This window comes from Patiria miniata, unplaced genomic scaffold (genome assembly GCF_015706575.1).
Source record: "Patiria miniata isolate m_02_andy unplaced genomic scaffold, ASM1570657v1 HiC_scaffold_10, whole genome shotgun sequence".
Classification (NCBI taxonomy): Eukaryota; Metazoa; Echinodermata; class Asteroidea; order Valvatida; family Asterinidae; genus Patiria; species Patiria miniata.
Genome location: NW_024037048.1, coordinates 10065869 through 10078920, shown reverse-complemented (window position 1 = coordinate 10078920; position 13052 = coordinate 10065869). Strand labels below are relative to the sequence as shown.

The following is a 13052-nucleotide window of genomic DNA, read 5'->3' as shown; positions in this document are numbered from 1 at the left end:
TCAGAAATTTTCTGGAAACCTTGCTAGAAACCTTCAAACATACTTTAGCAGAAATCGAACCGCAACCAATCATTTACACGTGCAGACATCCATGCATCGTTTCTATAATTTATAAACCTGCATGTTTTTCTTCCAGGACGTTCTTCCAGGACGAATTGTAATTCTCATTTGTTAAAAGTTACAAGTTTTTTTTTTTGTTTTTTTGGTTTTTTTTAATTCCATATAAGGTTTTGCCCTTCACTGAGTATACAGTGTTTATACGTCGGTGAAAGTCAAAACCAAATATTGAATTTACATCACCCTGACACAAATTCCATCTTATAAATATTTAATGCGGTACCCGATGCTACATCAGATTCGAACCAGCCAACCAATCCTGGCAAGCTTGGTGGTCGAGTGGTAAGACGTCTGCACTAGAAAGCAGGAGGTCGTGGGTTCGAGTCCCACCCGAGTGATTTTTTCCAACTTTCACTTAGGAGGTAACACACTGAGTATACAGTGTTTATACGTCTGTGAAAGTCAAAACCTAATATTGATTTACATCACCCCGACACAAATTCCGTCTTACGGATAACTTCTTTTTTAAAACTTATTAAACAACTTACTTGCTTCTGGAACCAATCTTGATATCTCTTCTGTTGACCAAACCGAACCTTTAAAACAAAAATGGCGGAAAACGAGTGCGAGTGCACAATAAGCTCTGGCCGTTTTGCATGAAAGTCTTACATAAAATCTATCCAAAAAAATCCCTGCCAGAGCTGAAAAAAAGCGATGCCCAAAAATGCGATGTCGATGGCACACATGAAACACCATACTTTAGATTTATATATAGCGATTTGTGATAAAAACCATGTGACTATAACTTACTGCACATCTTTTGCCTCCATTTACAAATGTTCGTAAAATCTTTCCCAATTGTTACAAAAACATTTTGTTTAAGTACAGGTTTTCCCGGCCAATTTCCTAAAATGTTCATTCACTGCTGAAAATCGGTCATTCATTTCCGTCTGAATTTGAGAATCGCTCTGAACACGCGTTTCATTTTCGCTACCAGAGCATTCAATTCCATTTCAGTTCAATCAATTAAGTGATTGAGCAGCACCTTTCGTTTATGTCCATTCAGATTCGTTTACAAGACTTCTTTTTCGCTACTAGAGGGCGATTTCAAACGTTCACCATTCTATTTCACTTTTAGTTTAATGCCATCAGCACCAGATACAATTAGGGCTTTCTTTTTCATTAACCATCAATCAAATTAGCTGTACCTGAAATCAATTTAGAAAAGGTATGCTTGCGTAAATGAACGCTACTAGAGGGCGATTTCAAACGTTCACCATTCTATTTCACTTTTAGTTTAATGCCATCAGCACCAGATACAATTAGGGCTTTCTTTTCCATTAACCATCAATCAAATTAGCTGTACCTGAAATCAATTTAGAAAAGGTATGCTTGCGTAAATGAATGCACAGGTAACGTAATTGGCCGTCTGTTTCTCAAAACCGAATGCACGGACAATGAAAACGACTGAACTTTCGTTGAATTGAGATGGGATTAAAGGTGTGCCTTCAAATTCAGACAAAAATGACTGACTTTTGGAAGTGAATGAACATTTCAAGAAATTGGCCAGGAAAACCTGTATTTACTTTTTTTTGTTTGCTTGTGTTTAAAAAATAAAATTTGGTAGTTATATTTAGTGGAAAACTTAGGGGCTTCTTTTGGTCAATTTTCTGGGGACAGACCGACCGACCACCAAGTGACTATAGAAGCTCCTGCAAGAGCTTGAAAAATGTAAAATATTAGATTTTGACTTTTTTTTGTCAGGGCCTTCTGTCAATCTGACAGAAGGGTAGGGTACATAACTTAACATTTTATCTCAGACGTACGATGCATATATTACAGGTTTTCCAGGCCATTTTCTTGAAATGTTCATTCACTTCTGAAAATTGGTCATTCACTTTTGTCTGAATATGAATGCACGTCTTTAATCCCATTTCAATTCAACGAAAGTTCAATCGTTTTCATTGCCCGTACATTCAATTTTAAGAAACAGACGGCCAAAAACGTTACCTGTGCATTCATTTACGCAAGCATACATTTTCGCGCAGAGTTCTGGAATACAATTTCGTGAATGTGCAAACAAAAGTACGTTTTTCTCATTCAAAGAAGCAGATTATGTCACAGAATATTAAACTAAAAGTGAATAGAATGGTCAATGTTTGAAATCGCCCTCTAAAAGCGAAAAAGAGGTCTTGTATTAACGAATCGGAATTAACATAAATGAAATGTGCTGCTCAATCACTTAATTGATTGAACTGAAATGGTAGCGAAAATGAAACGGGAGTTCAGAGCGTTTCTCAAAATCAGACGAAAATGTATGACCGATTTTCACAAGTGAATGAACATTTTAGGAAATTTACCGGGAAAACCTGAGCTGATTTGGGGAAGAGATTTTACAGTCTACGTACCTTGGACGTGAGGAATATAATCTTCTTCTCCATCTCTGGCGTGAGTCGGCAGGCCAGGTATTTGGGAGACGTTCTCTGGCTCATAAGCTGAGCCACTCCTGAAAATATGAGACCAAAATATAACCAGAAAATGAATTCAACGTGCTGGCCTAAAGTTTTCGTCTTAAGCGAGACCTTTCTTTGCCTTTAGAGAAAGGTCTTGCTTAACAACTTGACAGCGGGATTATTTTTGGTAAAAAAAACCATGATTTTCGATCCGTGAGGGTTGGGTGAAAAAATCGTGTTGATTCGACACGGAATGACCCTTAAAGGGACACTACGTCCTGAATACGCCCAATTGGGCTACGAAACGCATTCTGAATGAAATGATGTTAATCAGGAAGCACATTTAAAAGTAGGATATAAACATCCACACAACTATCCTTTAAAAACTAGGTGCTTTTGTAGTATTCTTGTGTTATTTGTGCGAGAACGACTTTTGGGGGCCATTTTTGCAACCCCAAAAAGTCGGGCTGTTCGTGCTAGTTGTGATTCCAGCCGTAAGGGTTCGCCTTTTGCGGACGTGTAAGAAACCACATTTTGTGCATTTGTGATTGGTCAATGCTGTTCGTGAGCACAGTGCTGTGTACATGTGTAATACTAGACACACAACGTATATTGTACATTGAATTAAAATGACAGGATTTACGTATCATACTCCGTCGGGCCTGATGTAAACAGTCAGGTTTTTTTTTCATCTTTTCTCGGGAACGGTAAGACATAAATAAGGTTGGTTTCCTTTCAACCAGATGTTTGAAATAGGATAAGTAAACAATCCAAAACATGACATTTTCGGGGATTTCAGGACGCAGTGCCCCTTTAAGAGCAAAATTATGGACTGAAATAAAAAAAAATGACTGTAGTTTTTGACAATGAAATTGAAAATATCATAATTTTTGGTTATGGACCTCACCTGTGAACTGTGGATTTAACGACTGCGGCCTGTGGATCATGTCCTTCCAGAGTTTCTCAAATTCTGGTATCCTAGCGACGTTCTGGAGTAATCTTAACAAGTCACGGCCTATTCTGCAGCATTCCATAAACTATGGTGACATTAAAAATAAAAAAAAATCTTTAGTTCTTTCCAAAATAATTTACATATCTCATTTTTCATCACAATTCATCATGGATATTCATGTAACTTGTTCTATTGATTGTAATAAACAGTTAGCCTGATTGTAATAAGCAGTTAGCCTGATTGTAATAAGCAGTTAGCCTGATTGTAATAAGCAGTTAGCCGGATTGTAATAAGCAGTTAGCCTGATTGTAATCAAGGGCGGATCCAGGGGGGGGGGGGCCAAAGGGGGCCATGGCCCCCCCCCCCCCCCAAAACGAAACCAATTTTTTTTTTTTATGTGACATCGCAATAAAGGCAGGCAATGAGTACACCACCATCTTTTCCTCAAAAAAAACATTGGTTAAAGTGGTCAGAAATTGCCTCAGATCGCACCACAGAGCATCTAGAATCCAAAATCTCCAACATCTTAGTTTTTACTAAAGTTATGGTAAATTTGGTTTTATCTAATCTCAAAATAAACAGCGCCCTCTCTCAGATGTATTTATTATTCATGATGCTGACCTTTGACCTAAGCAGTCCGATGCAGAAATCCACCTCTCTCTGACGCAGGCTAGCCAGCATTTGTGAGCTGTGGTCCTCAATGACCCGTAGATATGTGTACAAGACCATGGCCATTAAGACCGGGTACTTGTCCAACCACGCTCTGTCACCAAAAAGAAAAAAAATTATATAAAAAAAAACCCAAAAAACAAACAAACGAAGAGGATCAATAATTTTTGAAGAAGAAAACCACAATTTTGTCACTGAAAAGCTGAAAACTGGAACAGGAAAAACAATACAGGAAAAAATTCCTTTTTGTCAGAATTTAAAGGGAATATACATCATTTGCTTTTGCTGTAATTTTCAGAAATGGATGGAATTGGGGGATTGGAAATATATAGCAAATATAGTTTCACTGACTTTTATGGGGTTTTGGGTTCGAAAATGCTATAAAAACCACGAAAAACAATCATTTTCCTGTAGTCTGGTTCCCTGACTCCATTTAAGAAGAAACAGAGCAGTTTACATACATTGGGGAATTGTAAGGTCAGGGAACCAGTCTAGCTGGCTTGTACCCGTTCATAGGTGTGTAATCGATTGCAAACAAGTGCGATGGTCAACTGGGGCCAGTATTTGAAAAAAAGCCAGTTTTTTCCAACGCTGGTCGGCCGATCAGCGTTGGAAATTGATACAGAAATACCACTTTTCTTGAAAATGGCAGTATACCAGGTGCCATAATTTTACAGGATGCTTTACACTGTCATTCACTAACAGTCCAGCAAGGTATTTCAAAATGATTTGGTAGTTTTATTTTTTGATGTTTGCAAATGTTGTATTTTCCCTTTAAAGTAAAATATAACAACAGTATTTTTTTCCCGCTGGCTTTGTAATTACTGACTGCGAGTTTAAAATCTTTACCTTGGAAACATTGCAAATTTCTGTTTCTGACTGAAAACAATGTTTGGAAACTATGCTTACTCAGCCAGCTCACATACAAATAAATTATCAAAACAAAATTTGAAGAGGCCATTCAGACAAATGAAGAAATACTTGTAGATTTCTTTGTAAAAAGTGGAGCTTACTTGTTTTCTGTGAAAAGATCCAGCATAGCTTCAGCAAGCCAGACGTTCTTTGGATGGATGTCACCGCCTGTGGGAAAGATTATTAAATTGTGTTACATGAGAAAAGTACTTAAGAACAATAAAATAGCGTAATTTCTAGACCATCAGTTTAGGGGTACTGTACGCTATTTTATTTCTAGTCTTCTGCACTTCACCCCCCCCCCCCCCCCCCTTTCAAGTTTTGCAAAACCACTTTTGCCCATAGACAATGGCACCCACACTTCAAATTCCTTAGTCAAGGGATTAGGCCAAAAAAAAAAATCTCTGGTTTCTGGTATGCGCGCGCGTCGCCGTAGCCATGCGCGTCGGCAAAATGAAAAAGTTTTTTTTTCAATGTAAGATGATGTCTCAAACCAGCCAAACTCACTGGTTTGACTGGAATCCTGCTGCTGCACAATTTTAACGTGTTTTTAGATGGGGTTATGATCGAGAATAAGCTTTATGTGGCCTCTCTGGTCTCCCATAATATTTGCACTAAGTTTAGTCGGGCACCATTTGCAGTCATCAGCCGACATTTGAAGCAAAAAAAACAGGTAAAAAAAAAAAAAAGGCCGCGTCGCCGCACCACTTTTTGGGCAAGCTCCATACCAGAAACCGGAGACTTTTTTTTTTGGCCTTAGACGCTGTTACGGTTTGATACGCAATAACCTGCCGCCGCGAGAGGGCGTTATCACGACCAACCAATATCACCCACGAACCCGTCAGGAACAACGCCTAGGGAATCAGGTATTGGTTGCGTAACACCTGTTTGGCCTAATATATGCAGCGCGCATTCAAAACATTTCATTGCAGTTCCGAACTAAACTCTTAAAGAGGTTGTGGAATGCTCGAAAACATTTCCGTCATTTTTTGGGTATATGTAGCCTAAGGTGTGATGAAATAAAAACGACTATTGTTTCTGTCATGAAATGAGTACAAAGGGTACTTTTGAGAGCTATTTTTCAAGTCCTGTTTCGACCCGAACGTGCAATTTGTGTAAAAGTCATCGTTGCGGGCAGCAAACAAAACACAGTAAATCGTGACGTAATAAACAGGACTCGTTTATGCTACTCTGCATCGGGAGTCCTGTTTATTACGTCACGATTTACTGTGTTTTGTTTGCTGCCCGCAATGACGACTTTTACACAAATTGCACGTTCGGGTCGAAACAGGCATGACAGGACTTGAAAAACAGCTCTCAAAAGTACCTTTTGTACTCATTTCATGACAGAAACAATAGTCGTTTTTATTTCATCACACCTTAGGCTACATATACCCGAAAAATGACGGAAATGTCTTCGAGCATTCCACAACCTCTTTAAACCACTGCTATGACGTCACACTATTGTTAAAAGTGTGGATTTGGAACTACGAATCTGTTACACTGGTCACAAAGTGTGGATTCGGAACGACGAATCTTTAGTAAAGTGTGGATTCGGAATTACGAATCCACACTTTGAACACGTCGGACCATTGTTCTCCATAATGAGCATTAATAGGACCGTCCGCATCAAAACTTTCCTTCCGAAATGACCAATGCATCTTCACTGTCAGATTCTCCGCCGTCACTGCAAAAACTACTTTGATTCAGAAAGAAATCGTCGTCTGAACTATCCATGTTGACGTAAGGAGCCTACACACAAAATGACTTGGTTGTACGGGTGTGGCGATACACATGCTAAACACGCCACAATGCTTCATTACATATAAGAGCCTCGAAAAACTCCCTTGTAAATCACCCTAAGGCCAAAAAAAAAATATTCGGTCTCTGGTCAGACCAAAGTTCCGGAATTGACGCGGCCACGTGGCTTTTTTTTCTTTTTTTTGCTTTTTTCTTTTTTTTCTTCAAGCTTGGATTGTACAGACAAGGTGGGTACTATTTTGCTTTTTTGGTGTCCTCATGTACATTGGTGTCCTCCATAATTTGCCTTGGTGCTTTCGATCATTTGCCTTGGTGCAATTTCCCATTCCTTGGTGCTCTTTGGTAAAAAAAATTGAGGAGGTGCAGAAATAGAGGGCGCTGTTGGAGCTACCGCGGAACGTTTTGAAGAAAAAAAAAGATCGATGCGCATGATGAAAATCGACGCGCGCGCTGACCAGAGACCGACTTATTTTTTTTTTGGCCTAATGGCCACGACTCGACACGAGATATGCAAATCTTTTCATCTCCACTCACTGGACTGTTAATGACAATACTTCTTTTGACGCAATGGTTTAAGTCGGAGAATACACTCGCAAGTGTGGATTCCTAATTTACGAATTCACTCGGACTTACGAATCCACACTTTCTTGTGTATTCTCCTTAACTGAAACTGGCCTGCAAGGTTTTAAAGGGTTTTACACATTGCTCTGAATATTGACTTTCCACTAGTAGGGTTAAAGGGAATATACATCATTTGCTTTTGCTGTAATTTTCAGAAATTGATGGAATTGGGGGGTTGGAAATATATAGCAAATATAGTTACACTGACTTTTTTGAGGTTTTGGGTTCGAAAATGCTATAAAAACCAAGAAAAACAATCGTTTTCCTTTAGTCTGGTTCCCTGACTCCATATAAGAAGAAACAGAGCAGTTTACATACATTGGGGAATTGTAAGGTCAGGGAACCAGTCTAGCTGGCTCGTACCCGTTCATAGGTTTGTAATCGATTGCAAACAAGTGCGATGGTCAATTGGGGCCAGTATTTGAAAAAAAGCCAGTTTTTTCCAACGCTGATCGGCCGATCAGCGTTGGAAATTGATACAAAAATACCACTTTTCTTGAAAATGACAGTATACCAGGTGCCATGATTTTACAGGATGCTTTACACTGTCATTCACTAACAGTCCAGCAAGGTATTTCAAAATGATTTAATAGTTTTATTTTTTGATGTTTGCAAATGTTGTATTTTCCCTTTAATCTCAACGAAAGTACATCGGCTAACGTTATCACATGGGGTAGGCCAAAAAGGAAAACTTCCGCCAAAGTTACGGATAGAACCTTACCAGCGATCTGTTTTATTAGCGAGGAGCAGACGTTGACCACACCTGTGACTGAATTCTTCACCATCTCCTTGGTTACCCATACAAGCTGCGACCAATCAAATCAAAGAACAGATCGATCAATGAACCAAAATAGGACAAATATATTTAGCCGAATATTGCAATTTGGAATTGTCAAATATAATAATTGTAGGGCTGTTATTTTCTAATAATTTTGTATGCGATTACTCGTACTGTGTTTGACTGAATATTTGGATATTCGAACCTGCCAGCTGCAACTGTGTGCAGCACCGTTCAAAAGTTGCATGCAGAGTGCGCCAGTTAAAATTTACGAGCACAGATCAATATGGAGTGTTTTGCTGTATTTTTTAACTGTGTGGACTTGTGATGGGCTTGTGATGGGCTTGTGATGGACTTGTGATGGGCTTGTGATGGGCTTGTGATGGACTTGTGATGGGCTTGTGATGGACTTGGGATGGGCTTGTGATGGACTTGTGATGGACTTGTGATGGGTTTGTGATTGGCTTGTGATGGGCTTGTGATGGGCTTGTGATGGACTTGTGATGGACTTGTGATGGGGTTTGGTGGACTTGTGATGGGCTTTGGTGGATTTGTGATGGGCTTGTGATGGGTTTGTGATGGGCTTGTGATGGGCTTGTGATGGACTTGTGATGGGCTTGTGATGGATTTGTGATGGACATGTGATGGGCTTGTGATGGACTTGTGATGGGCTTGTGATGGGCTTGTGATGGGCTTGTGATGGACTTGTGATGGACTTGTGATGGACTTGTGACGGGCTTGTGATTGGACTTGTGACGGGCTTGTAATGGATTTCTGATGATGGACTTGGGATGGACTTTGGATGGGCTTCTGATGGGCTTGTGATGGGCTTGTGATGGACTTGGAATGGACTTGTGATAGGCTTGTGATGGACTTGTGATGGGCTTGTGTTGGACTTGTGATGGACTTGGGATGGACTTGGGATGGACTTGGGATGGACTTATGATGGTTGCGACTGAATAGAGAAACATAGTTTGCCTACCTGCGTCCGGACGCCATCTTGAAGCTTTGTGTATTTATCGACGACGATCTGATTCAGTTTGGTCCAAGCAACGGACAACCCATCTCTGGATATAAGTGCCAAGTCTCGATAAGTCTACAACAGAAAAGATGAAAACAAATGGTTTAATACAAGGTTTTGGCAATTCATTAAAATAAAATTTATAGGCACTGCATGTAAGTCTCGACATTACAACATTATGATGGTAAAAAGGAACAAAATTTAACTCTAACTCCCTAGGCATTTTTGCTAGGATGCAACCTCAATCTTGTAAAATCCTCCAACTGCCTCCATGTAAAAAAGGCAACGAGGTTTTTGCAATTACTTGAAATAAAATGTATAGGCACTGCATGCTAAGTCTCGACATTACAACATTATGATATCAAAAAGGAACCAAATTTAACCCTAACTCCCTGGACATTTTTGCTAGGATGCAACCTCAATCCTGCAAAATCCCCCGTTATTTCTTGAGTGCGGTCCATGGTGGGGTGACCACTGCCTCAATCCTGCAAAATCCTCCAGCAATCACTGTCAATATGTTAAGGCAGAGCCAGTGACATCCTGGAGCAGTGCGGAGGATTTCAGGTATAATCTAGGCCTAAATATTCATGCACGGCTGAGCATAAACAACACAAGGCCCGGCCCAAGACCTTGACACAGTGCATCCTCCAAAATCTGCCACACGTTTTTGCCATATAGCCTCAATCCTGCAAAATCCTCCATTTTGCAAAGAGGATTTTGAAAGATTTGGGAAGGGTAGGGATAACGATGGATTTAAATAAAAAATAAATAAATACAAATAAGAATCTGTTTCTACCTTTGGAGCAGTGGTCGGGCTAGTCAAGATACTGTACAGGAGTCCTAATGTGATATCTTCGTGTTCTTTCATCCCTTTACAAACCTGTTGACGAAAAAATAATGTAAATTTTTTTAAACCAAAACACTTTTAGGTTTACAATTATGAGACCGACTCTGTGACAGAGAATTAAAACAGGCATCCAGAAACAAAATACTAATAGTAACCCCCCCAAAAAAATCTCCTGTTTTAAGGGAGATTGTGGAGTTACAACCCCATTAAAACAAGAGACCGAAAATCTACTCTTTAACTTTTGGGACTTACCTATATGACAATGAACCATGTTGAATAAGGCCAAGTAAAAAAAAAACCAGTTGATCTCCCGGGTTTTTGCAAAATGAGGAGGATGAGGGCCTTTTGGTTTTTTTTTTTTTTATTTTGTTTCCAAGATGGCCGCCAAGTATTAATTAAAAATGGTGCCAACTTCAGTTCAAAATTACCGCCAGCTTTTAATTAGCTATCCTAATAGTAAGTAGAGTCAAAATACTCATGTTAAACATGTTCTATGTATTTTAGTCAAGCGAAATACAAGGAGGTGAGGAAAAAAAATAACAAATAAAAAATAGGATGCGGGTGGGGACAATCAACTGTTTTTGTTTACTTGGCCTAACTGAAAGATTAATTTTGTGGAAGGAGGGCAGGGTTTTGATTTTCGAGGGAAATTAAGAGGCAAAAACGACGATGGCGACAAAGGAGAACACTGAAAACAAACATGGCGACAGCCGTGTGTGTATCATGAGTATGTCGATACGCACGGTCGCAACTGGAATATCAGGTTAAAGAAGTCGCGTTTTCTCCCAAAAGACCGTTCAGAATTTTTTTAAAATACACGTTTTGCCTGAGGTTGTAAATGCCATTTTGGAGCGACAAAATCTTTATAAGAATGAAAAGACTGAGGTGTCCTAAACTCCACAATTGGCATTTTAAGCCATCATCATCATCATCAATTCCGCATGCTCGGGAAGAGCGTAGCGTCTCGACAATGCAGTTTCCAGTCCAGCCGGTTCTGGGCAAGTCTCCAACCGGCTGACAGATTCAGCCCCAGTGCCCTAAGGTCTTCCTCTAAGTTGTCCGTCCAACGCAAATGGGGCGACCTCTTGGATGGGGCCAGTTAAGGGCATGCTCCTTCAGCAGAAGGGCAGGCTCCATCCGTTGATCGGTTCGAGCAACATGCACAAACAGCCGAAGACGTGAAGCGAAGATGAGATACGAGACCGGAGGTTGATTGGTGAGAAGACGGAGATCTCTGTTACTCACAAAATCCTGCCAATTAATACCTTTGATACGGCAGAGGGCCTTTGTGTCAAAGGCATCCAGCTTTCGTTTCATTTGAAGCCAGCAGCTAGCAGAATATAAAACTTGCAAAACTTCCACGATTCAAAAATGCAATTCTGAGTATAAGCGATCATGTTAGCTCTCAAGTCAAATTTTAACTTAAGTTTTCTACCAACTTTTTGTCTCAGTGAGAAAAAAAATAAAGCCTAGGTTGAATTATTGGATGGATTTTTGTTCGTACTCACCACCGCATTTAAGGAATCGTGAGCCTCCCTCTCAGATGAGCTTCCCATCACCTTGGTAACAAACTCGTAACCTTTCTCCATTTTCTAAAAAAAAAACACGAAACAGAAAACAAGGGGGAATACATATGTAAACTCATTAAATCAATTCTAGTAAATGATAGTAAAATCATCCACTAAAACATTTAAGGAAATGTAGAAAAAAATTAACCAATTTCTTGTCCCCGCCCACTTCTACTTTCACAACCGCCTCCTTTATATTTATTTTTTAATTTGTACATTTGCAATACATTTTAATATATTGCCAACAAAGTGTCTTCTTATTGTTTCTGACAAAATAGATGCTAATGTAGAAAGGGTTACGGCTCCTTTGGACACAATTTTGTATCGGCACAAGAGTAAAAAAAAATGGAAGAATCCATCCGCCATCTTGGAAAAAATCTGGGGGAAAAAAAGAGGAAGGAAAAAAAGCGCCTGCCTCCTTTTTTTTAAAGGCTGGACAAGATTTTTTTTTAATTTGGCCTGAGCAGGTTTTACTTTCCCAGGCTCCTTAAAAACTGAATGTCATTCTTTTAAAAATATTTTGGACAAATAAAGTCAACCTACACACCTATTACAAGTACTAGTCCCCACCCCACCCCCCCCCCCAATTAAAATTTAAAAAGCAAACTTTCACCATGTTCACAGATCTGGCACTTTTAACAAGATAAAATTTGACAGCTTTTTCTTAGGTTTACAATTACAGTCATGACGATTTAATAGTATTAATATTATAATTTAAATGATGTGATAGTGAAAACAGCAACCAAAATCTTGTTCTGAAAGGTAGGGCTCAACCAATTCTCAAGAATAAACCAAAGAAAATAAACAAACCAATCTCCCTCAACAACAACAAAAAAGGGTCAAACCGAAATTTCCCAAACATGCCAAAATGGGCTAGGAAATAGCCAAATAATTTTAGTCATTAAAATTTGTATCCATATCAATATCATACTCTAAAATTACAAACTTGTTTCCTGGTTTAACCTTTTGTTTTCGCAAAATGTAAAAAAAAAGTTGCTCGCAAAATTCACCACACAGGCCGCGCAGCGCGCAGCTGTTTATAAATGGGTAACAACACAAAACTCAACAGCCTGATGCCAGCATACACAAAGTTTATGGCGACCGAATTGCCCATTATCATGCTTGACCAACACGAGACCAATATCGAAAATAATACCTCCTCAAGGTCATCTCTCAGCTCAATGGCTGAAGCGATGAACAGTTTTGATTTCTTTGCTTCCTCCATGGCGGTAAAAATCATGAAATTGCGAGCGATTCGTCGTGAAATGTAGCTGAAAGTAGGCGATCAGACCGCGGGCTTCATCTCGTGTCGGCGTCCATTTTCCCTAACTTGCGCCCTCTATCGATGATATTTGGCAAGTGCGGTCGCAAGAGTGCCATTCTTTTTCCAGCGGGTTTAAATGTCAGACTAGG

General features: G+C 39.5%; 1 protein-coding gene across 2 annotated transcripts in view; it reads right to left on the bottom strand.

Annotated features, from left to right (window-relative positions):
- Nucleotides 1-12963, bottom strand: part of LOC119737621 (integrator complex subunit 3-like) — a 47710-nt gene extending 34747 nt beyond the window's left edge. For both annotated transcript variants that reach the window (XM_038212089.1, XM_038212096.1), the window contains exons 1-10: nucleotides 12796-12963; nucleotides 11580-11663; nucleotides 10021-10104; nucleotides 9186-9299; nucleotides 8147-8231; nucleotides 5145-5211; nucleotides 4084-4225; nucleotides 3418-3547; nucleotides 2466-2563; nucleotides 606-653 (exon numbers count right to left, since the gene is read on the bottom strand). In XM_038212089.1, coding sequence (XP_038068017.1) covers nucleotides 606-653; nucleotides 2466-2563; nucleotides 3418-3547; nucleotides 4084-4225; nucleotides 5145-5211; nucleotides 8147-8231; nucleotides 9186-9299; nucleotides 10021-10104; nucleotides 11580-11663; nucleotides 12796-12879 — 936 coding nt within the window. In that variant the 5' untranslated portion in view covers nucleotides 12880-12963. The remainder of the gene's footprint in view (nucleotides 1-605; nucleotides 654-2465; nucleotides 2564-3417; nucleotides 3548-4083; nucleotides 4226-5144; nucleotides 5212-8146; nucleotides 8232-9185; nucleotides 9300-10020; nucleotides 10105-11579; nucleotides 11664-12795) is intronic.
- Between the last annotated feature and the right edge of the window lie 89 nt (nucleotides 12964-13052).